This window comes from Acanthochromis polyacanthus, chromosome 4 (genome assembly GCF_021347895.1).
Source record: "Acanthochromis polyacanthus isolate Apoly-LR-REF ecotype Palm Island chromosome 4, KAUST_Apoly_ChrSc, whole genome shotgun sequence".
In the NCBI taxonomy this organism is placed as follows: domain Eukaryota; kingdom Metazoa; phylum Chordata; class Actinopteri; family Pomacentridae; genus Acanthochromis; species Acanthochromis polyacanthus.
Window position 1 is genome coordinate 9,210,737 of NC_067116.1, and position 26,926 is coordinate 9,237,662.

A 26,926-nucleotide genomic window follows, 5' to 3' on the forward strand; every position below is an offset into this window, starting at 1 on the left:
GGTTGCGTAGTGCGTAGCTCGCCCACCTCTGCATGGGCTTGCTTGCTGTGCACGTAACCGTTGATTGACAGCATGACAAAGCTGAAGCTCGAACTTGATTGGTCGGCAGCGACCGGCGCTTTTTGGAATAACATGGGGGTCTATGAGAGGAAGGCGGAGCTCAGGAATAAATTTTCATATCGCGTCATACTAACTTTATATTATAGTATCGAACTAGACTAACACATTTAAGCTTTGTTAAAAAATGATACATAAATTGAAAACAAACGGAAACTCTGGACAGCAGCTTTAATTATACCCCGTTGTGGATATGTAGACATGCAGTTGCAGACACCATGGATGGTCAGTTGTTGTTACTATACTACTTGGTAGTCTGCTTGGAATTCACTGGGAGAACTCCATTCCAAATATGCACAGAAGGTCGTCATCAATTTTTTTGTGCATACACACTACTGCCAGGTATGTGCACCACTGAACCTGTAGTGTAGTTGCTGCATAAATACAAATTTTGGCCAGCACAGGGATGGCCTCTGAGGGGTCTATGTGGAATCTTGCAGACTTGGGCAGACAATAAAATTTACATCATGGGGACCCTACAGGCCCCCATGTACCAACATTTGGACAAAGTATAACATGGCCAATGATTAGGGAAAAAATGCCGCCTACCACAGCTTTAACATGCAGACAGCAGATCTCTCTAAAATAGCTCAGCTTTACATACCGGGCTTTGCAAAAGTTCTGTTACATGGTTTCATGATTTTTAGAGATGTTTACATGTCGGAGTGAAAAATTCCATTAAATAAACTGAAAGTTCTACCTTATAGGCAGGTGTCCTTAATACATTTTTTTTTCTCAGGTGAAGTTGTATCTGTCACGAACTAGGGAGGGCTGGACCAAAGCAGAGAGCCACACTACCAAGACCAGAGGGAATTTAGAATGATTTATTGCCGGGGATGAATAATGGCCGGGATGGGGAAACCAGAGTGCAGGAGCGGCTGGTGTAGTGGGGGGTTTTGGCCAGGAACGGGGGGTCCAGGCAGGGACAGGAGGGGTCCAGGTAGGAACGGAGGGTCCAGGCAGGAGGAAACCGGTTATGAGTTGCTGGGGAAAATGGACGAGGGTTCTGGGTGGCTGGATCCCGGGCAGCTAGGTTGCGTGGTCTTTGTTCAACAATCTGGCAGGGAGTGGAAGGATGAGCCGGTTCTTATTGTGGAGGTGAGTAATCAGTGTGATGATCGTCAGCTGTCCGGGAGCCGTAGGGGTGGTTGGTTGCCTGAGTGGAGTCAGCTGGGAAGCTAGACTCCACTCAGGCACCGAGCTGCAGGGGGAGAGACAGGGCAGAGTAGCGGATTGATACTGCAGTGGTTCGCAGCCTCACTTACAACTGGAAGGTTTCAAATCTCCTGATCAGGCAGGAAAGGACAGTCTGTGTGTTTTCTGCTTAAGATCGAGTCGTTTTAAGCATGAAACCTGCATTACACTTAAAGTTAAATCAAATATGCTGGGAAGTATTTGCAAGAGCCCAGTCCCTCCACTGGCTACACTCCATACATACCAGAGTACATAGAAAGGATGAACTTACCCTCCACATTTGAAAAGTGAAGCCAATACGGAAGAACATTCTTTCTTGATGAATAACAGATTAAGACTCCTCTGACTGCAAAAATTAGTCCAAAAAATCTATAAGAAGACTACCATACTTCTCCCATGATTTCTCACTTTAATAACATTTTTAATATGAGTTTACTTTTAAATCTTTTACAGTACAAAATGATGTGTATTTTCTAAATAGTGGTCCAATTTAGAGTAAAACAGAGGATAAATAAAGAAGGTAAGGTTTGTGACGTGGCTGCTTTATCACTGACAAATTACTTGAGTATTGGCATCCCTGATGTTCTTAATGTCTCAGCCAGATTCATTTGGTTGTCAAGGGATTAATAAACAACCATGATGTGTGAGACATTAATAGATGTAACAACACAAAAATGAATAAGTAAGTAAGTAAAATAAACTTAACAAAAGAACTGTAATCGGAATTGAATTGTTACAGGTCAATTAAAAGGAGATTTCATAAAGTTCTTTTTGATTTCTTTTAATTATTGAGTTTAGGAGGTAAAATTGCGAATGCACCCTCATACCTTGTTCAAAGTCTGAAATGAGCCTTTTCTATGGAAATTTTCTAAGGAATTAACAACATTTGGAACTTGTGTTCAGTAAAGTGTATCCACAGAGGAAACTAACCTTTTCATAAAGAAGTTAGTTAGTTAGAAATCCAGTCCAAATATTGTTAATGTGGTAAATGACTATTCTGGCTGGAAATGCCTGATTTTGAATGGAATATCTCCATAGGGGTACAGAGGCCCATTTCCAGCAACCACCACTCCTGTGTTCTAATGCTACATTGTGTTAATGGTGTTGAAAGGCTAAATGATGATTAGAAAACCCTCGTGCTATTATGTCAGCACATGAATAAAATTGCCTGGATGACCCCAAACTTTTGAACAGTAGTGTATTTACTCATGGTTGGTTCCTGAAGTATTTCATAAGACACAATATCAAAGCCAGAAGTGGAGCTTATTTCTTGTTTTGTTTTGGTAATGAGGGTCTTGGCAGACCTTCTAACAAGTGCTATGGTTTCGCATTGTAAACCATTCACGCGTATTTCGTTTCCAAACTTGTCTCTGGAACTCCCTCTTTTCTTGCATAAACTTCTCTTCACTGACCTCTTGTTCAGTTTAGGATAGGATTTCACTGTACCAAAGTTACATTGCAAAAATGTTGATCACATTTGAACCACCTCGCAGCCTTAGGCCCTCAGTGTTCTGTTCCGAGGTTGAGATCTAAATCTTCAGGTCACCATGGCGTTTCCATCAGGCCCTTCTGCTTTGGTTTGACCTGCCTGCATAATAAAAATCACTTTTAAAAATCCAGATTTATAGACTTTCTTTTTGTGATGTCATAATTTCATTGCTATTTCTATTGCCTTTATTTGTGTATATTTTAAATGGTCATATTGTTTTGTCTTCTTGTTTTAGCTTTATCCTAATTTTACCCTACTCTATTCACTGCATGAAAAGCCAGATTATCGGCCTTATGAATTATCGAAAACCTACCAAGTTCCCGGCAGTTATCACCAGTTCACAGGCTATGAACTCCAAGTTTGCTGATGCCGTAAATTACCGTAAACAGACCTTGTTTGTGGGGTAGAGGGGTGGCCATACTGTCAGGCTTTCTGTTGTTAAATTGCATTCTGGGTGTCCTACATTTGCTTTGCCTGCTGTGCTCTTTGTAAACATTTTTTGTTTATAAAAGTGAAACACAAATAAACATTATTATACCACCACTGAATCCTCATTGGGGTTGTGGGGGGCTGGAATCTATCCCAGCTGACTGAGGGTGAAGGCAGGGGACACCCTGGACAGGTCACCACTCTATCACAGGGCTACATGTAGAGACAAACAATCGTGCTCACATTCACATCTACGGACAATTTAGAGTCATTGATTAACCTCAGCATGTTATTGGCCTGTTGGAGGAAGCCAGAGAACCCAGAGAAAACCCATGCATGCACTGGGAGAACATGTAAACTCCATGCAGAAAGATCCCAGGAAAGGTAGGACATGGTCCAGAGATCTTCTAGTTGCAAAGTGACAGCCATGCCACTGTGTAGCCCATTCTTTTTCTTCTTATTGTTATTATTATTTTTATTGCTGTTGTTGTTATTTATCATAATAGTAATAACAAAATGTGGTAATTCTCTAAAGAGTGTGCAGTTGTCAATCATCAGACTGCAAGCTGCAGAAACAGGAGATCCTGCCCGGCTGGCCATTCTGGCTCAAAGACATCTTACTTTGTTACCACTAACTTGATACAAGGCCCATTAATGGTCTGGCATGTCAAGCATGAAAGCACTAACTCATGTCAGTCACAGCTATACATGGCTCGTGGTCAGATTATTTATGAACAGCAAATGACAAGCAAGATGAGTACACCTAAAAGAAATATATTCTACACATACTGAGAGGGTGTCTCTCAGGCTTAGGGCATTTGAAATAAAGAGTAAGCTTCAGATCCTGTACCATTTAATCCAATGTCATATTCTGTTACATAGAACATCAAAGGTCATCTCTAAAGAAGCTGGTCCAACCTCAAGGTGTAAGAGAGGTGGACTTGATGGTACTGGATTGACACTTTCTTGGCAGACAAGTCTGTAACCATGCTGTCTTGTCTCTTTGGTGTTGCTTGATGCTCCTATACTTTCCTCCGACAATCTTGAAACATTCCACTCAACACTCATTCTGTTAAATCAGTATATCTTGCAAACAAGGCTGTTAAGCATCCATCTGCATCTTTGTACTGACCGTCTAAGCAGTCACACAGCCTGTACCTGCTCAGTGGTCAGGAACACATGAAGGGAGAAAGAATTATCTGTTATCAGATTTTGTTACTTTTGTCATCTGTGGTTTAATTGTGACTTCTGGAGCATTTAGACATTTGTGTAGCAACCAGTAATGTGATTTCCTCAAATGAAAATGTAATTATATTTACTCTTATTCTGTTAAATAATGTTGAACAACTAAAATAAACGAACAAAACAATGCTGTGATACCTTGACTAATAATGTACTAAAATGTCCAGACTGACATGAAATATAGGGATGTCTGTGGTTCGGACAGTGAAGCCCTAACACAAGATTAGTGGTGGTTCAATTCTCAGCCCCTCCACATGCCAGAGTATCCCAATTTTAAATTCCTCCTGATAGCAGACAGCCCTGCCACCATTAGTGTGTGAAAGGGTGAATTAGGAACACACTGTTAAAGTGCTTTGTCGAACCTCCAGTTAGGCACCTGACAAATTGTGATTGACAGTGAGTTTTTACTTAACCAGTAGGTTTATACTGGCTGGAAATGGCATAAACAAGTGGCAAAAGACAGAAAAACATTGTGTTAGAGATGTCAATGATATGTTTGAACCATTTCTATTTTAGGGGCTGCAGTGGTGTAGGGGTTAGCACTTTCACCTTGCAGCAAGAAGATTTCTGGTTCAAATCCCGGGGTGGGCCTGGGATCTGTTTGCATGTTCTCCCTGTGCATGTGTGGGTTTTCTCTGGGCACTCCGGCTTCCTCCCACAGTCCAAAAATATGCTGAGGTTAATTGATTACTCTAAATTGCCCGTAGGTGTGAATGTGAGTGTGATTGTTTGTCTGTATATGTAGCCCTGCGACAGACTGGCGACCTCCCAGCACCCCCTGCGACCCTAGTGAGGATAAAGCGGTGTACAGAGAATGGATGGATTTCTATTTTATAAACATTTCTCTTAAAATGCTAGGTCAAAAATTGGGGAGAATGTAGATGTCAGGGGCCTCATTTATAAAACATTGCGTAGGATCCATACTAAAAGTTTGCGTACGCCGAAAATCTGAAATGGTCGTATGCCCTTCACCCCTGATTTATAAAACTGTGCGTAAGCACAGCTGCACGCAATTTCTTTATGAATCACACACCAGCTGGAAGATTGCACAGGTGGATCCACCTCACATTCCGCCCACAACACACCCACATTTTACCATGAATGGTCAATGCAAAGTAACTCATGAATGTATCTGTATATAAATAAGCTGCGGGATCCACGGCATTTTACGCAGCGCCGGAGGGCTGAGCGTGGTTGTGGTGTGACGCATGTGGGCCTGAGTGCCTGCGTGCCTGTACAGGGCTGATTAATGGTTGGACGCTCATTCCATTCGGTCGCATATGGATAAATAAATAAAATTACTTACTTGTTTTTGCCTTTTTTTGTGATCAACTTTTTATTTATTTTCAATTTAACAACATGTAAATATAAAAAACATTTGAAAAATATGAGGGGCAAGAGAGTCTGAGTACCGTGGATATGTGTAAAACTTTACAGCTGTTTACCAAAGAACAAGTACAGAAGATCACAGTTGGACACCAGAACGTGTGCAAAAGGCCACAGCCGGTTGTCTTTGAATACTGGAACAAGGTAGCAAACAGTCAATAAATGTCCATAAATACTTGCCCATCAATAAGCATTTATAAATAAATATATATAGAAAAAAAGAACAAAAACAAAAAGGAACCGAACAAACAGACATCCAGGCCCCTAGTTACCAACAACCTTTAAAAAAAATAATCATTCATTCAAGCATTTTTGAAGGTCAATTATTACTTTAGACCACATTTCAATGACAGAGTTCTTTGCATTATGGATACGGGCAATGGAAATCTCTAAGTAAGCTATATCTAAATAACCCAGATACCAAGCCCGAACAGACAATCAGTGAGGGGGTTTCCAACGGGTAGCCACCAGCTTTTTTGCCGCCGTGAGTCTGGCCAGTAAAGCCCGTCGTTTACAAATCGCCAGATCTGGTCATTTAATAAGAGAGCTGCAGGAGAGCAAGGTAATACCATACCGCATAATGAGGAGAGATTAAAAGCAACTCAGCGCCAAAAAGCTGCTACAGGGGGACAATCCCAAAACATATGCATAAAGGAGCCAACAGACTTCAAAGAACAAAAGAACCACAAAGGGTTAGCAATTAACTTCATTTTGTGTAATTTCCTGGGTGTTAAATATAACCTATGTATAAAGTTGAAATGAATTTGTTGATGGTCTGGGTTCCTTGAGGCAAGGCTAACGTTAAGTCAGACTTTATCCCAATCAAGGGTACAGCTCATATCAGAGACATCTGCTCTCCAAACAGATTCTTGATGGAGGGGTCTATAAGCAAGTTGTAACAAAAAGACATAAATTCTAGAAACAGATATAATTTTATATAGAGGGTGTGATGGAAGTGAAACATGTAATGGGATCTTGTTGGCAAACACGGCTGATCTTAGCTGTAGAAAGAAAAAAAGGTTTTGCAGGGTATATTATATTTGTCACATAAATTCTGAAAAGAAAAGAAGCCCTCTTCACCAAAAATATCCCCAAGTGTAGCTATGCCCTTGGTCTCCCAGAAAGAAAAACAAATGGGTTTGTCATTAATTAGTAACCTGTCATTATTAAACAAAGGATTTTGTGAGTACCATGAAGAGAGGCAGCCACTAAGTTTTTCTGCATTTTTCCACACTGACAGCAAATGCGAAATGATAGGGCCGAACCCACGGCAACATACATTAGCAGAAATACCTGAGAACAAAAAACTTTTAAGGGAATGACAGCCAGCAGGTTTCTCCTCTAATGGCCACCATGACACCTCAATATTTGGTTGGAGCCAGTTTAACAAGGGTCTAAGAGTGAATGCCCAGTTGTAATATTCAAAATTAGGAAGAGAAAGGCCGCCAGCTTGTCTTTGACGCTGCATTGTTGAGAGTTTAATCCGGGAATGTTTGCCGTTGCAGATATATTTTGTTATAGCCGACTGTAATTTATGCCAATACTGTGAGGGTAGAGAAAGAGGTAAGATAAGGCTGATGAAATTTACCCTTGGCAAGATGTTCATCTTCACTGTGGCTATCCGGCCCCTAACTGAGCTTTGTAACTTGGACCATCTTTCACAATCTGAAATAATCTTATTGAGCATACCATTAAAGTTGTGTTTAATAATTGATTGTATAGAGGAAAAGATTTCAATACCCAAGTAAGTAAGGTGTGAGACAACAGGGATGGAGGGAGGGACGGGGGTGCAACTCATCGCCTGGTTCAGAGGGAGCAAAGCTGATTTCTGCCAATTTATCTTGAAACCAGAGACCTTGCCATATTGTTCAAATACTGACAGGATGTTTGGAATACATTGAGATGAGTTGCTAATGTATAATAAAACATCATCGGCATATAAAACTATATGGTGATGTGTGCCCTTAATAGATATAGGTGAGATCATAGGAGAGCTACGAATTAATTGCGCAAGAGGCTCCATAGAGAGCGCAAACAACAGAGGACTCAATGGACATCCTTGTCTCGAGCCCCTTGAAACAGACAAGGGGAAGAGCTATGTCTGCCAGTAAGAACCACAGCTGAAGGATTTTTATATAACGTTTTAACCATATTTATAAACTGAGGGCCAAACCCCATTGCTTCAAGTATCGACCACAAGAAGGGCCATTCCAAGCGGTCAAAGGCCTTCATAGCATCCAAAGAAAGAATTGCTAATGGGGAGTTTAAATCTTGAGCCTGATCAATGACATGTAGCAGCCTCCTAACGTTGTCGGAGGCAAGCCTTGATTTAATAAAACCTGTTTGGTCACAATGCACTAGGCTGGGCATGAAGCTTTGCAATCTGTGGGCTAAAATCTTTGCAAATATCTTCAAATCGGCATTTAAGAGAGAAATGGGCCTGTAGCTTGAACACTCTACTGGGTCTGTACCTTTTTTAAGAAGCAGTGAAATCAAGGCCGAGTTTACATCCCTAGAAAAAGAACCAACTTTTACCGAGAACTGAAACATGTCAATTAATAAAGGGCTTAATAAGGACCAAAAAGTTAAATAAAACTCCGGAGGGATCCCATCTGGGCCTGGCGATTTACCTTTTGGCATACTTCTTATGGCAGATTCACATTCCTGAATAGTTATGGGACTGTCCAAAGATTTAGATTCATTCACAGACAAGTGACTTAATTGCACCTGATCTAGAAAAGTCTTGCAGGACAATTCGTTGCAAATGGCTTCTGTTTTATATAGTGTTTGGTAAAAGCTGGCAAAAGTAGCATTTACACATTTGGGGTCTGATTGCACAACGCCATCAGCATCTCTAACGCAAAAGATGTCTGCAAAATGCTCATCAGCCCTAAGTTTCATAGCAAGCAGACGACTGGGTCTCGAGGAGCTGAAGTAATAAGTTTGTCTCGTTTTATGCATTAAAAATTCCGATCGGCGTCTCTTTTTTTATGATTTCTTTCTGAAGTGCAGTAGCTTCAGAGAAATTTTGTTGAAGTGAGGCATCTAACACTGCGTACTTAGATTCCAAAGCATGTAATTTAGCAGCTCGCTTTTTCTTCTGTGTAGAGGCATACAGAGTAGAGTTGCCTCTTATAAATCCCTTTATAGCCTCCCACAAAATTCTGGGGTCAGACACCGATCCTACATTAAACCTTAGAAACTCCTCCAGGTTTACTTTAAATTGAAGAATAAAGGACTCATCCAGTAATAAGGAAGTACTGAAGCGCCACCTCGGTGCCTTAGTTGAAATCTCACAAATAGTAGCTGAGCAAAAGATGAGTTTGTGATCGGTCCATGTAATTGGTATATAATGAGAGATGTGTACGTTACCGAACAGCTCTTTGGAAGCAAAAATAAAGTCCAGTCTTGCAAAGGATTTATGTCTTGCAGAGAAGAAAGAAAAATCTTTCTGGGATGGGTTTATAAAACGCCATATATCAATAACACCAATATCAGATGCCCACTGACGCAAAGCCCCTGAAGCCAAGAACTGGTCTCTGCTCTCGAGCCCACCCGAACGATCCAGGCCACTGTCCCAAACTGCATTAAAGTCTGCCCCCACCACAAAACTAAAGTCAGAAAGCTCAAGTAGCGAAGTTGTTAGTGTGTTGTAAAAGGTATTGTCGTATGTGTTAGGAGCATAAACTGAAACAAAAGCAATATTTTTACCTGCTATTCTAGTTTTTGCGATGGCCACCCGTCCCTCAGTGTCCGCCCAAGATCCAATCAGATCACACCTTAAGTTACGTTTACATATAACCATAACACCTTTGGATTTTGTCACAGCAGATGACGAAGCGATGCAATGGTAGAACTTATTGGAAAATCGATTAATATCCTTTAGTAATAGATGAGATTCCTGAATCATTGCCACGTCCACATCTTTCCTCCTTAAAAATTCCAGTATGGTGGGCCTTTTATGCGGAATATTAAGACCCCTCAAATTAATGGAAATGAAGTTAAGACCTGTCATAGGTTATTTTACAGAAAAAACAACCTCCATGTAAACGAGGTAAAGGCCTGGATTCTAAATAATACCAATGAACCCCAACATAAAAAAATAAACCTAAGAACTAAACAAAGCATTATAAACAAAAAAGAGATGTGAGGAGGCCAAATCCTACCCAACATCCCTGTATCATAAGTCAGACTAAAGAAAAATAACTTAGGGCTGTCCGGCCACCTAACCGAGACGACTCCACCAAGAGCTTTAAGCTGTGCAAAGTTACTAACAGCATCCAAATTGTAAACCTCGTCATTATAACAGTTAAAGGTAAGAGTTTCTGGAACGAACCTGAGATATTAGCACACCCCTGTATGGCAGAGCATGCCAGAATAAAAACTTAAGCATGTACATATACCAAAGAAAGGACTCAGTTATCAAAATATTAAAAGAAAGAACAGAGTAACATGGATAACCTAGTCCTGGAGGTATATTACTTATGTTGTTGAAAGTACTACGCTCAGAACACGAACAAATACTCCTGTTTAAACATATCTAAACTTAAACCGTTTACTCCAAAAATGTCTCTTAATACGGAAGTAAATATAATCACCTTGCTGACATATAACCGAGTTTGAGATGAGAAGGAGTGGGGGGAGAAGCACACTGGCGTCAGTTATAAGTTTTTGATGCACTGAAGAGCTTTCTTCGGGTCCTCGAAGCAATGTTTGATCCCCGCAGGAGTTGTAAAAGACAGCACTGCCGGATATCCGAGCCCGAACTGGATCTTGGCCGCATGCAGCAGACGCTTGCACTCCAGGAACGCATGCCGTCGTGCCTGTGTAGCTCTGGAAAAGTCCTGGTAGAAGCTTATCTTGTGGTTGTTCCAGTACACGTCACCGATTTCCCTGACGCGTTGTCTCACCAGCTCCTTCTGCTGAAATCTCAAAAAGCAAACTATGAACGGCCTCGGTGGTCCTCCAGGCTTGATCGGCAGGGGAGACCGGTGCGCTCTCGAGAGAGCCAGGCCGCCACCAAAGTCTGTCTCCAGAACCTCCGGCAAAACCTTCCTCAAGAAGGACATGGCATCCTTATTCTCTGCGTGTTCAGGAAAACCATAGATGCAAAGGTTCACCCGTCTGTCTCTGTCCTCATACTCCGACAATCTGGAGCTCAGCTTTTCCACCTCAGAGGCTAGCGCTGACGAAGAATCACAGTGCTGCCTTTCAGCCTCCTCCAGCATATCTATTCGGGCCTCAGCCTCAGTTAGCCGCGTTAGCATGTCAGCAAGCTTCGCTTCAACCGCCGTCACCGCTCTTCTCGTATCGGACAGTTCTTTCCGGATATCATCGACCAAACTTACTTTGGTCGTCTGACACCTTTTGGAGCAGTTGCAGAATCATGGCGTTAGACATCTGCTTCATACCAGCCCTGCTAATATCCTCAGAAGCCGACGCTGGATTAGCTCTGTTGCTAGCTTTCGAGTTAGCATTAGCCTTGCCGCTTGTCTGTTGCTGAGGCGAGGTATTGACTGTTTTCCAAGAATTTGGCATGTCGACCAGAAGCACAGAGGAACTGAACCTGGCAAGAACAAGGAATAAGCCAGTGGAACCACGGACGCTGGCAGTAAACAGACAATTAAAAGCGGCGGAAGCCGAGCCTCAAACTTAAGCAGCCATCTTGCTCAGTGTCATCACGTGACCCCCCCTTTTTTTTGCCTTTTTACTGTGATAGTTGCAGTGAAGAGTGACAGGAAATGGGGAGAAGAGTAGGGGGAAGACATGCATAAAATGGCCACGGGCAGGACTCGAACCCGAACCGCTGCGTCAGAGACCAGCCCCTGTACATGGGTCACCTGCTTTACCCAATGAGCTATACGGGCGCCAAGTGGTCGGTAAACAAAATTATTTAATAAAGACCAGCGCACCAGCCCCCAGGGGCCTCATTTATAAAGCTTGCGTATGCACAAAACTGGGCTAGAAAGTGGCGTACGCCACTTTCTACGCAAAGGTTGTGATTTATAAAAACAAATTTGGCGTGAGAATGTGCGCCAACCTTGATGCTTGATGCTTGCGTACGCACAAAACAGGGCTAGAAAGTGGCTTAAATCACAACCTTTGCGTAGAAAGTGGCGTACGTTGAGATTTATAAAAACAAACTTGGCGTGAGAATGTGCGCACCGGTGCGCCAACTTTGATGCTTGCTTACGCACATTTTGGAGACAGAGGGAACGGCAGTGCCGGAAGGTGAAGTGGTGAATTGAAACCAGATTGATCTCTAACCTTTATTGTTATGACATATTAGACTTGTAGAGCCGGATAATCATAAACCCTCATTGTTGTAGATGTTCATATAGTGCGCCATTCGGCCTACGACTGTACTTGCAGAACTATGTTCATATATAAACAGGGGCGGATTGAACGTTATTTCATTCGGTCATTTGACCGAAGGACCGGTCCGTTGATCTTTATTAAATAATTTTGTTTACTGATCGCCCAGCGCTCGTATAGCTCATTGGTTAAAGGAGGTGACCCATTTGCAGGGGCTGGTCTCTGACGCAGTGGCCTGGGTTTGATTCCTGTCTGTGGCCATTTTATGCATGTCTTCTCCCTATTTCCTGTCACTCTTCACTGCAACTATCACAGTAAAAAGGCAAAAAAAATAATTTTATTTATTTATCCATATGCGGCCGAATGGGATGAGCGTACAATCATTAATTAGCCCTGTACAGGCACGCAGGCGGGCAGGCGGACAGGCGGGCAGGCGGACAGGCGGACAGGCGGACGGACACGCGGACACGCGGACACGCAGACACGCAGACACGCAGACACGCAGACGTCACACCACAACCACGCTCAGCCCTCCGGCACTGCGTAAAATGCCGTGGATCCCGCAGCTTATTTATATACAGATACATTCATGAGTTACTTTGCATTGACCATTCATGGTAAAATGTGGGTGTGTTGTGGGCAGAATGTGAGGTGGATCCACCTGTGCAATCTTCCAGCTGGTGTGTGATTCATAAAGAAATTGTGTGCAGCTGTGCTTACGCACAGTTTTATAAATCAGGGGCGATACGCCCATTTCAGATTTTCGGCGTAAGCAAACTTTTAGTAATATTTTTTCTATTGGGAAAACGTTTTTTTCTTTGATTGAATTTTTTTTATTATTATTGAAGTGACCTTTTTTTATTGAAAACATTTTTTGAGATTGAGGATGCTTTTGTTTTCATCGAGTAATAAAGAAACAAATGTCCTACCCATAATATGGCTCAAATCCAAAAATATGACTTCAATCAAAAAATGTATTTTCAACAACAACAAAAAAAATTTCTATCAAAGAAAAAACGTGTTTATATGCAATTTTTTGGGTCTCAAATATTTTTTTGCGTTTGAACAAGAGTTTTCTTTGATTGAAAACGTTTTTTTTTGATTGAAGTGAAGTTTTTTCTGATTGAAAACATGTATTGCGATTGGAGCAACTTTTTATCGATTAAAGAATAAAGAAACAAATTTACCTTCATATGAAAGGCAAAATAATAAAAGAGTACAATGTAAAATGACTGTAAAATGACGTGAAATGACTAAGAAGGCTAATGTTGAGTAAAATCTTGTTTTGTTTTTTCTTTGTGTCTTTTATTTCAGGTATTACTGTAACGTTGGGTGATTCTCGGGATTGTACAGGATAGGCAAAATAAGCTTCAGCTTCTGTCTATTTCTTTTTCGGTTGCAGAACTTGTAAATAACTATTGTTGTACATATATATATATATATATATATATATATATATATATATATATATATATACAAATAATATATTGGGGGGTTGCTTTTTGTTTGTTTTTTTTTGTTTGTTTCATTCAGTATTTAGTATACATCATAATACAACGACAACACTGGTGAAAGTCACCAATAGTCTTCTTACAGCTTCTAACAGAGAACTAATTTCTATACTAGTTCTACTGAATCTCAATGTTCCATTTGATACATCCATCCATCCATTCTCTATACTCCGCTTTATCCTCACTAGGGTCGCGGGGGGTGCTGGAGCCTATCCCAGCTGACTCGGGTGAAGGCAGGGGACACCCTGGACAGGTCGCCAGTCTGTCGCAGGGCTACATATACAGACAAACAATCACACTCACATTCACACCTACGGGCAATGTAGAGTAATCAATTAACCTCAGCATATTTTCGGACTGTGGGAGGAAGATGGAGTACCCGGAGAAAACCCACGCATGCACAGGGATTCCGGAATGTGAATCTGCCATAAGAAGTATGCCAAAAGGTAAATCGCCAGGCCCAGATGGGATCCCTCCGGAGTTTTATTTAACTTTTTGGTCCTTATTAAGCCCTTTATTAATTGACATGTTTCAGTTCTCGGTTAAAGTTGGTTCTTTTTCTAGGGATGTAAACTCGGCCTTGATTTCACTGCTTCTTAAAAAAGGTACAGACCCAGTAGAGTGTTCAAGCTACAGGCCCATTTCTCTCTTAAATGCCGATTTGAAGATATTTGCAAAGATTTTAGCCCACAGATTGCAAAGCTTCATGCCCAGCCTAGTGCATTGTGACCAAACAGGTTTTATTAAATCAAGGCTTGCCTCCGACAACGTTAGGAGGCTGCTACATGTCATTGATCAGGCTCAAGATTTAAACTCCCCATTAGCAATTCTTTCTTTGGATGCTATGAAGGCCTTTGACCGCTTGGAATGGCCCTTCTTGTGGTCGATACTTGAAGCAATGGGGTTTGGCCCTCAGTTTATAAATATGGTTAAAACGTTATATAAAAATCCTTCAGCTGTGGTTCTTACTGGCAGACATAGCTCTTCCCCTTGTCTGTTTCAAGGGGCTCGAGACAAGGATGTCCATTGAGTCCTCTGTTGTTTGCGCTCTCTATGGAGCCTCTTGCGCAATTAATTCGTAGCTCTCCTATGATCTCACCTATATCTATTAAGGGCACACATCACCATATAGTTTTATATGCCGATGATGTTTTATTATACATTAGCAACTCATCTCAATGTATTCCAAACATCCTGTCAGTATTTGAACAATATGGCAAGGTCTCTGGTTTCAAGATAAATTGGCAGAAATCAGCTTTGCTCCCTCTGAACCAGGCGATGAGTTGCACCCCCGTCCCTCCCTCCATCCCTGTTGTCTCACACCTTACTTACTTGGGTATTGAAATCTTTTCCTCTATACAATCAATTATTAAACACAACTTTAATGGTATGCTCAATAAGATTATTTCAGATTGTGAAAGATGGTCCAAGTTACAAAGCTCAGTTAGGGGCCGGATAGCCACAGTGAAGATGAACATCTTGCCAAGGGTAAATTTCATCAGCCTTATCTTACCTCTTTCTCTACCCTCACAGTATTGGCATAAATTACAGTCGGCTATAACAAAATATATCTGCAACGGCAAACATTCCCGGATTAAACTCTCAACAATGCAGCGTCAAAGACAAGCTGGCGGCCTTTCTCTTCCTAATTTTGAATATTACAACTGGGCATTCACTCTTAGACCCTTGTTAAACTGGCTCCAACCAAATATTGAGGTGTCATGGTGGCCATTAGAGGAGAAACCTGCTGGCTGTCATTCCCTTAAAAGTTTTTTGTTCTCAGGTATTTCTGCTAATGTATGTTGCCGTGGGTTCGGCCCTATCATTTCGCATTTGCTGTCAGTGTGGAAAAATGCAGAAAAACTTAGTGGCTGCCTCTCTTCATGGTACTCACAAAATCCTTTGTTTAATAATGACAGGTTACTAATTAATGACAAACCCATTTGTTTTTCTTTCTGGGAGACCAAGGGCATAGCTACACTTGGGGATATTTTTGGTGAAGAGGGCTTCTTTTCTTTTCAGAATTTATGTGACAAATATAATATACCCTGCAAAACCTTTTTTTCTTTCTACAGCTAAGATCAGCCGTGTTTGCCAACAAGATCCCATTACATGTTTCACTTCCATCACACCCTCTATATAAAATTATATCTGTTTCTAGAATTTATGTCTTTTTGTTACAACTTGCTTATAGACTCCTCCATCAAGAATCTGTTTGGAGAGCAGATGTCTCTGATATGAGCTGTACCCTTGATTGGGATAAAGTCTGACTTAACGTTAGCCTTGCCTCAAGGAACCCAGACCATCAACAAATTCATTTCAACTTTATACATAGGTTATATTTAACACCCAGGAAATTACACAAAATGAAGTTAATTGCTAACCCTTTGTGGTTCTTTTGTTCTTTGAAGTCTGTTGGCTCCTTTATGCATATGTTTTGGGATTGTCCCCCTGTAGCAGCTTTTTGGCGCTGAGTTGCTTTTAATCTCTCCTCATTATGCGGTATGGTATTACCTTGCTCTCCTGCAGCTCTCTTATTAAATGACCAGATCTGGCGATTTGTAAACGACGGGCTTTACTGGCCAGACTCACGGCGGCAAAAAAGCTGGTGGCTACCCGTTGGAAACCCCCTCACTGATTGTCTGTTCGGGCTTGGTATCTGGGTTATTTAGATATAGCTTACTTAGAGATTTCCATTGCCCGTATCCATAATGCAAAGAACTCTGTCATTGAAATGTGGTCTAAAGTAATAATTGACCTTCAAAAATGCTTGAATGAATGATTATTTTTTTTAAAGGTTGTTGGTAACTAGGGGCCTGGATGTCTGTTTGTTCGGTTCCTTTTTGTTTTTGTTCTTTTTTTCTATATATATTTATTTATAAATGCTTATTGATGGGCAAGTATTTATGGACATTTATTGACTGTTTGCTACCTTGTTCCAGTATTCAAAGACAACCGGCTGTGGCCTTTTGCACACGTTCTGGTGTCCAACTGTGATCTTCTGTACTTGTTCTTTGGTAAACAGCTGTAAAGTTTTACACATATCCACGGTACTCAGACTCTCTTGCCCCTCATATTTTTCAAATGTTTTTATATTTACATGTTGTTAAATTGAAAATAAATAAAAAGTTGATCACAAAAAAAGGCAAAAACAAGTAAGTAATTTTATTTATTTATCCATATGCGACCGAATGGAATGAGCGTCCAACCATTAATCAGCCCTGTACAGGCACGCAGGCACTCAGGCCCACATGCGTCACACCACAACCACGCTCAGCCCTCCGGCGCTGCGTAAAATGCCGTGGATCCCGCAGCTTATTTATATACAGATACATTCATGAGTTACTTTGCATTGACCATTCATGGTAAAATGTGGGTGTGTTGTGGGCGGAATGTGAGGTGGATCCACCTGTGCATCTTCCAGCTGGTGTGTGATTCATAAAGAAATTGCGTGCAGCTGTGCTTACGCACAGTTTTATAAATCAGGGGTGAAGGGCATACGACCATTTCAGATTTTCGGCGTACGCAAACTTTTAGTATGGATCCTACGCAATGTTTTATAAATGAGGCCCCTGACATCTACATTCTCCCCAATTTTTGACCTAGCATTTTAAGAGAAATGTTTATAAAATAGAAATCCATCCATTCTCTGTACACCGCTTTATCCTCACTAGGGTCGCAGGGGGTGCTGGGAGGTCGCCAGTCTGTCGCAGGGCTACATATACAGACAAACAATCACACTCACATTCACACCTACGGGCAATTTAGAGTAATCAATTAACCTCAGCATATTTTTGGACTGTGGGAGGAAGCCGGAGTGCCCAGAGAAAACCCACGCATGCACAGGGAGAACATGCAAACTCCATGCAGAAAGATCCCAGGCCCTGATTGGGATTTGAACCAGGGATCTTCTTGCTGCAAGGCGAAAGTGCTAACCCCTACACCACTGTGCAGATTTGATACAGCTGATCACAATATTTATTACAGAGACTGGAGCATGTTATTGGTATTGAAGGAACTGCACTAAACTGGATTAAATCATATTTACCAAACAGATGTCAGTTCAATCATGTTAATGAATCATCATTAACATGATCAAACTGAAATCTGCATGGACTTGACCTCCAGTTACAGTGAAAAGACACATTTTTGGAAAATTGAGCACCACCAGTTTTACAAATCTGCACCGCAGGAACTTGACCTAACTTATGGAAACCTTTTGGATAACTCAGTTCCCAACCTGCATTACCAGAGGAACCAGTGTGTGAATTAAACATCAGTTAGATAGCCTTTCCACAAAATATGTCCACGCCTGGAATTAGTGCTGTTCAAAGATTTAGGAACTGATGGAATGGTGCCTGCAGCTTTTTGCTATATTGGTCTTTTACAGTGGGATTTTCAAACCTCATAACTGCAAACAGGTTTTCTTGCTTGGATTTTGCAGATGATAATAATGAGGATGGTACAGCCCAAGATATTTTATGCCCACTGGATGGATAACGAAGTTCATGTTTATTTGTCCATTTTTGCAGACATTCAGGGCAAATTCAACACTGCTGCACTTTTGACATGCCAATGGACTAATTTGCTGAATCTTCTGTGGGGTTTGGTTGTCCTGTAGAAATGCAAATACACTTAGACTTCCTCTATGTTGATTTTCAACAACACCTATCATCGTCTGTTTAAAGGTCATGGTCCGAAGTTTGCAACCTGTTAAAACAATTCGCTTACAATGTTGGCTTGTAAAATTTGAGAAAAAAAAGTTGCAGTGTATATCATCAAAGTGGGGCTATCTTCAAGCCTGTCTGTGTCCCGACAGTGAAGCTGTTTCCGGTCACCTGTGAGTACATCAAAGGAGAAAAGCAGTTCTACTACAGAGCCCAGCAGTTCTATGAGGACGTTCCTGCCTCGGAGGAGGGCATGATGGGAGATTTTGTTGAGATATCCAATGTTGATCTGGAAGGTTCCCGCCAGTTTCTGAAGAGGTTTGTGGTGAGTCACAAGATACTGACTTCAACAGCTAAGTCAAATTTGAGATGCTTTGCTGTTTCACCATCATTTACCAATTTGCACTGGTACAATTACTGCTGAATACATGTCAGAATCTATTTAGGTGAGGAATCTGTAATCCTGACTGTACAAAAAACAATTCCATCTGGTTTCATGTGGGTGGATGGCTCAGTATAATTTCTACTAGTAGAACAGATTTAACGCTGCGCCCATAAACACCCACAAAGTGTACGTAAAGCCAAAAGCTAATCAGTTTGTACTGTGGTAAGTGTTTAACAAGCACTAATTTGTTTACATTCAGGAAGAAAGGCATTTTTAAAAATCTGTTTTGAAATATCTCTGGTTTAATACATTTCAGTATGGTTTATCATTGTCCAAAGGGGATGCATCATCTCAATACATGAGTCTCATACACAGTCATGGAAAAATTTTTTTAGACCATCTTTGATTTCTTCAATTTCTTGTTCATTTTAATGCCTGGTACCACTAAAGGTATATTACCTGAAGAATACAATGAACACGACAAAAAATGCAGCTGATTACATAATACTTTATGTCCTGTTGGACATGTTTAAGCTTAATTGTAATCACAGAGTATATAGGAGGCCATTTCATGTCATAAGCAGCAGTGTACATGCAAAGGCCCAGAGTGGTTGCATTCAAGCCATAGCACAACTCAGATGTCATCAGCTCTCACTTAATGCCTAACACAAAAGAATTATGTGGAGTCACAAAAGCAGCCATCTTGGCACTGCTGGAAATTGGTATGAGTGAGAGACAGGTAACAAAAAACTGAAGATCTCCAAGACAGCTGTTCATTACACCAAGAAAAAAACAGGCTGAACATGGTACTATCCAAATTGCTAGCTGGTCGTGGCAGGAAATGTCTTTCTATCCCACCAGATGACCATGCACTCATCCATTTCTGAATTTGTGCAACAGGAGTGGGCTGTTGTGACAACAGAACAATGATAGAAGCTGGTGGAGAACATACCAAGATGAATTACTGCAGTCATCAGAAACAATAGTTATGCAATCAAGTACTAACTCCCGTGTGTATCATGTGACTAAGACAGACAGAAAGAAAACATGGAAAGCCTAAAAGCATTGGTTTTAGCAGTGCAATGCCATAGATAATGATGTAAGAACTTAAGTGATTTTGATTATTATCAAGAAAACCACGGAAAATGTCTTGATATCAGCTCTTAAATTCAACTCTTATGAGCTATTTTTGTTGTTATCATTATATTTATCCAAAAAGTGTACCTTTAGTTGTACCAGGCATTAAAATAGACAAGAAATTGAAGAAAACAAAGGTGGAACTGTCACGGATTTCGAATCAGAACCCGAGCACAGAACCACGCTACCGAGGCACAAATGGGTAGAAAAGGAGTTCATTGCAGGGAAGGGGTGGTGGTGGCGATGAGAGGAACCAGGCGTGTGTTCGGGAGGGAGCTGTGGAGTGAGTCTGGGTTTGGGGGTCTGGGGCCGGGGATCGGCAGTCGCGGGTGGTTCTGGGGGGACCAGAGTGCAGCGGTTGGTGAGCGGATGGAACCCTGGCAGAGGGAGGATGGCGGGTGACGAGGAGCCAGAAGAAGGGTGGATGCCGGAGGTGGGAGGAAGCCGGGGATGGGAAGGAGCCAGGTGTCGGTGATCCGGGGGCGCCGGTGTGGCAGATGAAGCCGGAGACGGCAGATGGATCCAGGGACGCGGGAGGGGAGCCGAGAAGGGAATCCGGAGGGGAGCACGGTGCAGGTGGGGTCCAAGGAGGGGATCAGAGGTAGACAGGGCTGAAGGGAATCCAGGCAGCAGGTCTCTGGGTGAAGCAGAAGAGAACAACATTAGAAGCGATCAAATGCACAGAGAGAATCTAGTGGCTAGAGAGAAACTGACTGAGTAGTCGAGTTTGGGGTGCTGGTGGGGGCTGGGGCGGGCAGGGTTGAGGTTTGGGTGGTGGGTGGATCCTCTTGCCCCGGGCTGCCTGGGTCGGTTCTGGCGTGCTGGGGGTGTCGGTGGCTGCTCCCTCTTGTCTTCGGGGTCCGTGTGGTACACGGTGGCCCCGGTTGCTCTCTGGGGGCGCTGCCCCGTGGCTCCTCGGCCTGTGGGGGGGGGTGCCCTGTCGGCTTGGCACTGCATTGCTGTGATGGCTGTTCTGGGCTTTGGGGTCTTTCACAATTGCATGTGCATGTTTGCTCAGGTCCCACCAGCTCCTGTCGAGTTCCGCTATTGAGCAGTGATGGGACCCGCCAGAATGTGCTGAGACTCTCTCCAGAATCTAATCTCACACTAAACCCACTCTCCTTTTCTCTAGTATCTTCTTCTGGCCTATTCCACTCTATACTAACATGACACCCACAACTATGGTGTTCAGTACTGTCTGGCTAATTATTCATTCATTTATTTATTTACTTGTTGTTTGTTTGATTTTCTGTTCTCTTGTGTATGTGTTTGTTTGTTTGTCTCATTGATGGGTAATTATTAGTTGGGAATAACACAACACCTGATATTCTTCAGATGCAATAGCACCACTTGCTAGTCCCTGTCCCTGTCCGTCCTTTCTCATCCTGTCCACCCTTTGTTTCCCTTCACGTCACCACTGAGGTGTAGCACTGCCCTCCCTGGCTCTTAACAGGGAAATGTAATAAAGAGTGTCAGCTTAGCTTTCAGGGAGGGCTGGTGATGGTCACACACATGCACTAAATAATAAAATATTTGACTGCAAGACTAAAATATGCATTAATCTCATAAAGTGTTGACACCCCTTCCATGGAGTTAAACAATGAGAATAAATGCAGACAAAAAAAAAAAAGGAAAAAGCGATTTGGATGCCAGGTGGGGCAGGGGTGAAGAGGAGGCCCTGACAGTAACAATTTTTTCCATGACTGTATGTATATCTGAATATTGATAGCACACGTGCTTGTATATGTTGTAGCCTACATGTGACTGTAGGCTATACATATATGTGTGTGTGTGTGTGTGTGTGTGTGTGTGTGTGTGTGTGTGTGTGTGTGTGTGTGTGTGTGTGTGTGTGTGTGTGTGTGTGTGTGTTCTTGTACTTGCTACATGGTGAGTACCATTTTCTGCATTTAACTATCAAAGTGAGGACATTTTTACAAAGTGAGGACATTTTGGCCGGTCCTCACTTTGAAACAGCCATGTTTGAGGGTGAAGACTTGTTTTTAGAGAACAGGTATGAATTGAGGTTTGGTTAGGGTTAGGGTAAGGATTAGGGTTAGGCAATCAGTTGTGATGGTTAAGGTTAGGGTAAGGCTCTAGGAAATGCATTACGCCTATGGATGTCCTCACTAAGATAGAAGTACAAACATGTGTGTGTGTGTGTGTGTGTGTGTGTGTGTGTGTGTGTGTGTGTGTGTGTGTGTGTGATGCTAGCTCGTCTAAGTGCTAAGTTGGTTTGATCCAGAGTTATTTAGACAATCATCTTGCAGACACTCTGCAAAGATTGAATGCTTGAAAGGAAGGGTGGGTGCTTCTGTCTACAGTGAGACTCTTAGTGGCTACAGTTTATCTGTTAACCTGTTAATTCCTCAGCTATGCATATACCACTATCGTAAATTGCTCGGTGTAGCACATTACATCCATAAGTGAACCAGGCCACAGAAAATGTTAAACAACCAAATATATAATAAAGGGCACAAAAGCTTTTTTCCTAACTTGATGATAACCAGGCCAAACATTGTGTAAATGAAGTCACAAATAGTTTGGAAGAGCTTCGTGATGTGGATGGCAGACTTATGTTCTGTGTTACATTATTGAAATAGTTGCTATATTTTCAATAAGTCTCATGTAAGTATCTATGTAGGTGTGACAGAATACCTCTCCACTGATGTGATCTTTTGGAATGCTGCACAGCATTGTAGAATCAAGTTTCTAAAAAATTTCAATTGCCAACACCTTTTTCTTGTGTGATACACGTTTTTTCGGAGTCATGTAAAACTGAAAATCTTAAAAAACTGTATTTAATGGCCCAGAAATAAATGATTCTTAAATTAACATTACAGATTTAAATGTTTGTTTTTGTGTTTATTTTATTCTAGTTTTCAGAAAATTACTAATTCCTCATCTGAAGACCCTTAATGATAAAGTAAAAAAATCAAAAAGTTTGCCTTCGTCAGCTCCTAGGTGTTCCTGACATGAATCATCCCCTATAGCACGGTATAGATCTCTCTGTGACTAATGCAGGGGTAACTAACTGGTGGACCGTGGTCCAAATCAGACACAGACACCGTCGCAACTCGACCTGTAATCAGTTAATTGTAATGGGATATTAAATTTGACTGGTCGCAGCTTTTCCAGTGTTTACGGCATTGATTATTAGCTCAGGAAACACTCCAATTACGACCAGTTACGTACGAGTTCAGCCAATGAAGTCTCTACATTGCCAGCCCGGTCTCACGGGGATTCGTGAAACTGTCACGTCAGTTTTTGTTTCGGTTTCGTGCGCACCAACACGATGTTGTCATGTTTTTCGTGCCGCTCACCACGAGCGAAACCCGCTGTGGTAATCACATCTGAAAGTGGTTTATACCGGCGGATTCATGACGATCTAAGCTGTCCATCGGCGTTTGCGGCCGCCATTGCGGCCGCCAGACATCCGGCCACAGCAGTGGCCGCGGCGGCGGCCGCAAACGCCAATGGACAGCTTAGATCGTCATGAATCCGCCGAATTTGCATAGGAATTCAAAGAATGTCCGGCGGCCGCAGCGGCGGCCGCAGCAGCAGCCACAAACGCCGATGGACAGCTTAGATCGTCATGAATCCGCCGGTATAAACCACTTTCAGATGTGATTACCACAGCGGGTTTCGCTCGTGGTGAGCGGCACGAAAAACATGACGACATCGTGTTGGTGCGCACGAAACCGAAACAAAAACTGACGTGACAGTTTCACGAATCCCCGTGAGACCGTTGACATTGCAGGTGCTAAACATCGCAGCTCGGCGTTCAGAAAACAGTTGAGAGACGAGGGACAGACAAGAGGAGGACAGGCAAAGAAGAAAGACAAATAAAGCAACGAGAGGAAAGTAGCCCTGCACATGCTGACCATGTTTGGCTCAACATACTGCTGCGGGACAACTTTGTCACCTATGAACATAATCCAAACTAAATATCATTCCAGACTCACCAATGAGCTCCAAATGTGTTTGAGAACGACCCTGACAAGACCACGATTCAAAATACTGGCAGGACAAGCTGCAGCTCAGTTCTCCCATTAAAGGCATTATGGAGGATGTTTTTGTTGTTTTAATTTGGCTGATTCACATAAAATGAATATACTGACCTTTAGCGGACTTGTATGTATGGTTTCTAAAAAAAACAAAAAAAACAAAAAAAAAACTGTGGACATGGCAGGACCTGAAAAACATCAGCCAATCAATGCGCTCGGACCGAGACGTTTGCTTTGCTCCCTTTCCTGTCAATCAAAAATCTTCCGCTTCAGGCCTAGTTACGTACATTACGTACGCCTTGGACTTACGTGTTTTGTGTATGTGTTGCTTTGGTATAGCTTCGTAGTTAGCTGGCGACTTGTTTTGCTCATCTTTTTTTACATAATGGCAGATAAAGATCCAGGGGGACTCAGCCGTAAAAGAAAGTCATTTTTTGAGGTCAGGGAAAATAAAAGACAACTGGACCGCGAGAATGCAAAAACAAAAGTGATTATTGGCGAGTCATTTGGGCGATGGCGTCAGCTCAAGCAACAAATGGACCTAAAGACAGATGCCTTGGTTGCTAAATTCCTTCTGGACAGGTAAAATGTATTATTGTATTATACTGCGGCTGTAGGCAACTTTACGAGTCCTACGCAAGTTTCTGGAGGGGGGCGTTTCTTCGTAAATGTTAAGAGGGGGGAGGTTAGAGGGGGGTGAGGGAGAGGTTGTATGTGCACATGCACATGCTACATTCAAAGTCGTAGGTAATTAAATCTCCTCTAATGCCTTTAAGCAGTAGGGTGTATACGAGGAGTGATATAAGACAGGATAAAAATTTAAAAGTGTTCAATTGTTTAATTTTTGGGAGATTTAGGTATTATTATAAATATATATATAAGTTGGTTCAGGTTGTTAAGTCATTATTTTTTTCAAGTTCTGCACTTTATTTTAAGATACACAGTTATATTGAAAGTTATTTTTTAATAAATGTCTAAATGTTTTTGAACTGTACTGAATATATTTGATTTGACGGTCAGTTATTGATTACATGTTCATGCTAGTGAAACTACTAGGTTACATAACATATATCACACTAATTCAAGTTAGACATTATGATGTTCCAGACCTTTGCTTTAATACATTTTCTCTGACTGGATGTCTTTGAATTTTAGTTGAATACCCCTGGACTCATGGATATAGCGAAAATCTGTCACAGAAAAATGTGTTTTAATTGTCTCTTTTGGTTTTCTGTTAAAGTAAAAGTCGAAGGTTTTGTGATTTATTACAGACCATTGCACCATTGTCTTCAACTTGAGTATTTTACTAAATTTGTCTCAAAATAAACCACTAATGTTTGCATTTTGTCACCATTATCTACATAAAGTCTTCTCCTTTTTTCATCAACAGGGTCCAGGTAAGGCTGGCACACACTGTGCTTTGGATTGTGGGTCTGGGATTGGCCGTGTGACAAAAGGTGTCCTCCTTCCTGTGTTTATGAAAATGGAGATGGCAGACATGATGGAGCACTTCCTGCTCCATGCACACGAGGAGTATCTGGGTGATGATGCTGACCGCATTGAGACTTACTACTGCTACAACCTGCAAGAGTTCACACCTCCAAAAAACAAGTATGATGTCATCTGGATGCAGTGGGTGGCATGTAAGTATGTGGGGGCATTTCTGTCATAGTCTGCTCAGAGATTAGCTGTAATGAGATTAGAAGATGCGATATTGTCATGACTGAAGTTGTGCTTTTGTAGACCTGAAGAATGATTCAATGGTGAATTAATAGAGAAATTGAAGCCAGATAGAAAAAATAAGTTTCAATAATTCAGCAAAGCCAGTTTATATTAAATATAATTTGTTAAAGTGGCCATTGTGAATAAAAGTGGTTATGATCATAATGAACCAGAGAGAAATTATCAAATGAATGTGAAACTCTCTTTATGGAAATTATAGAAAGATAGCAGCAAACAATGGACAGACACATTTGGGCCTAGAAACAACTTAAAAGTGTGTAGAGAGATTGTTGGGGGCTGAACTATGAATCAAGTTTGACATAGTCAGCCTTTCATTGTGTTCAACAAAAAAACTAAAACCTCCGTCAGAGAGAACAGGTATCGTGAAGATGGTTGTCAACTTTCTTTAACTCAAACTGTCTGCTTCAGACGTTCACAGGAGGCGGTTAATGCATCATGTGACTCTTTTCCTCCACAGAATGAAACAATGGTGTCTCGCGTACCTCAGTAAACAGGTTGTTTTAATAGAGAACAACAAGGAATATATGATATTAAAAAGCACTGCTACTGCAAATGGTGCAATACAGGAATGCTGGTAGAAAACTGGTAAATGTCCGTTGGTAAATGTATCTTCTGCTTATTTCTAACTGACAGAGCTTTTTAACTTTAAACGTCATATATTTAAACATATTGTACTGGGTCATTCCAGGTGAAATGACCAGATATTCCTTGGGGGTGTTGCTACACCATCTTCAAATTAGTCCTAAATTTGCATGCCATTAGATAGTCACAAAAGTACTTTCTATGCAAAATTATAGGCCTGTAGCTCAAATAGTTTCTGAGTTGTGGGGGTCTGAAATTTTCAGAATTTGGGCTATAAAAAGCCTCGCCAGCGTTTTTTGCATCTTTAAGTGGTTATTTCTCAGCCTCGAGACATACCAGAGAGCTGTAAGTTGGTAAACAAGGCCTCTGCATGTAGCTAGTGCCCCACAAACATCCCCAGGTGTTTCCCTACACTCTGCAGGCCATGGGGGCTTGCTAAAAATGCTAAAAATTAAGAGATACCTACTCACAAGTGGAGTTTGGGACCTTAAAAGTACTAGAAATACTGCACAGAAGTGTTCTAACACCCCTGGGTTCTATTCTACACAAACTTGTGTGATAACTTAGCTAACTGAAGCTTTCTAGGTACCTCAGTTTGGAAAATATGAGCTCCCAAAGTTGGACGAGATTTTAAATTGGCTATTTTGGGGGGCAAAAATCTCAATGTGGGACAGGTACCAGAGCCCCCAAATTTTTCTACAAGACAGTTCCATCTGTCTTCTATC

General features: G+C 41.7%; 1 protein-coding gene across 1 annotated transcript in view; it reads left to right on the top strand.

Moving 5' to 3' along the window:
• Window positions 1-26,926, top strand: part of ntmt2 (N-terminal Xaa-Pro-Lys N-methyltransferase) — a 34,211-nt gene that overhangs the window by 1,349 nt on the left and 5,936 nt on the right. Inside the window, exons 2-3 of the mRNA XM_022207553.2 lie at window positions 18,503-18,675; window positions 25,267-25,519. Of these exons, the coding sequence (XP_022063245.1) occupies window positions 18,503-18,675; window positions 25,267-25,519 (426 nt within the window). The remainder of the gene's footprint in view (window positions 1-18,502; window positions 18,676-25,266; window positions 25,520-26,926) is intronic.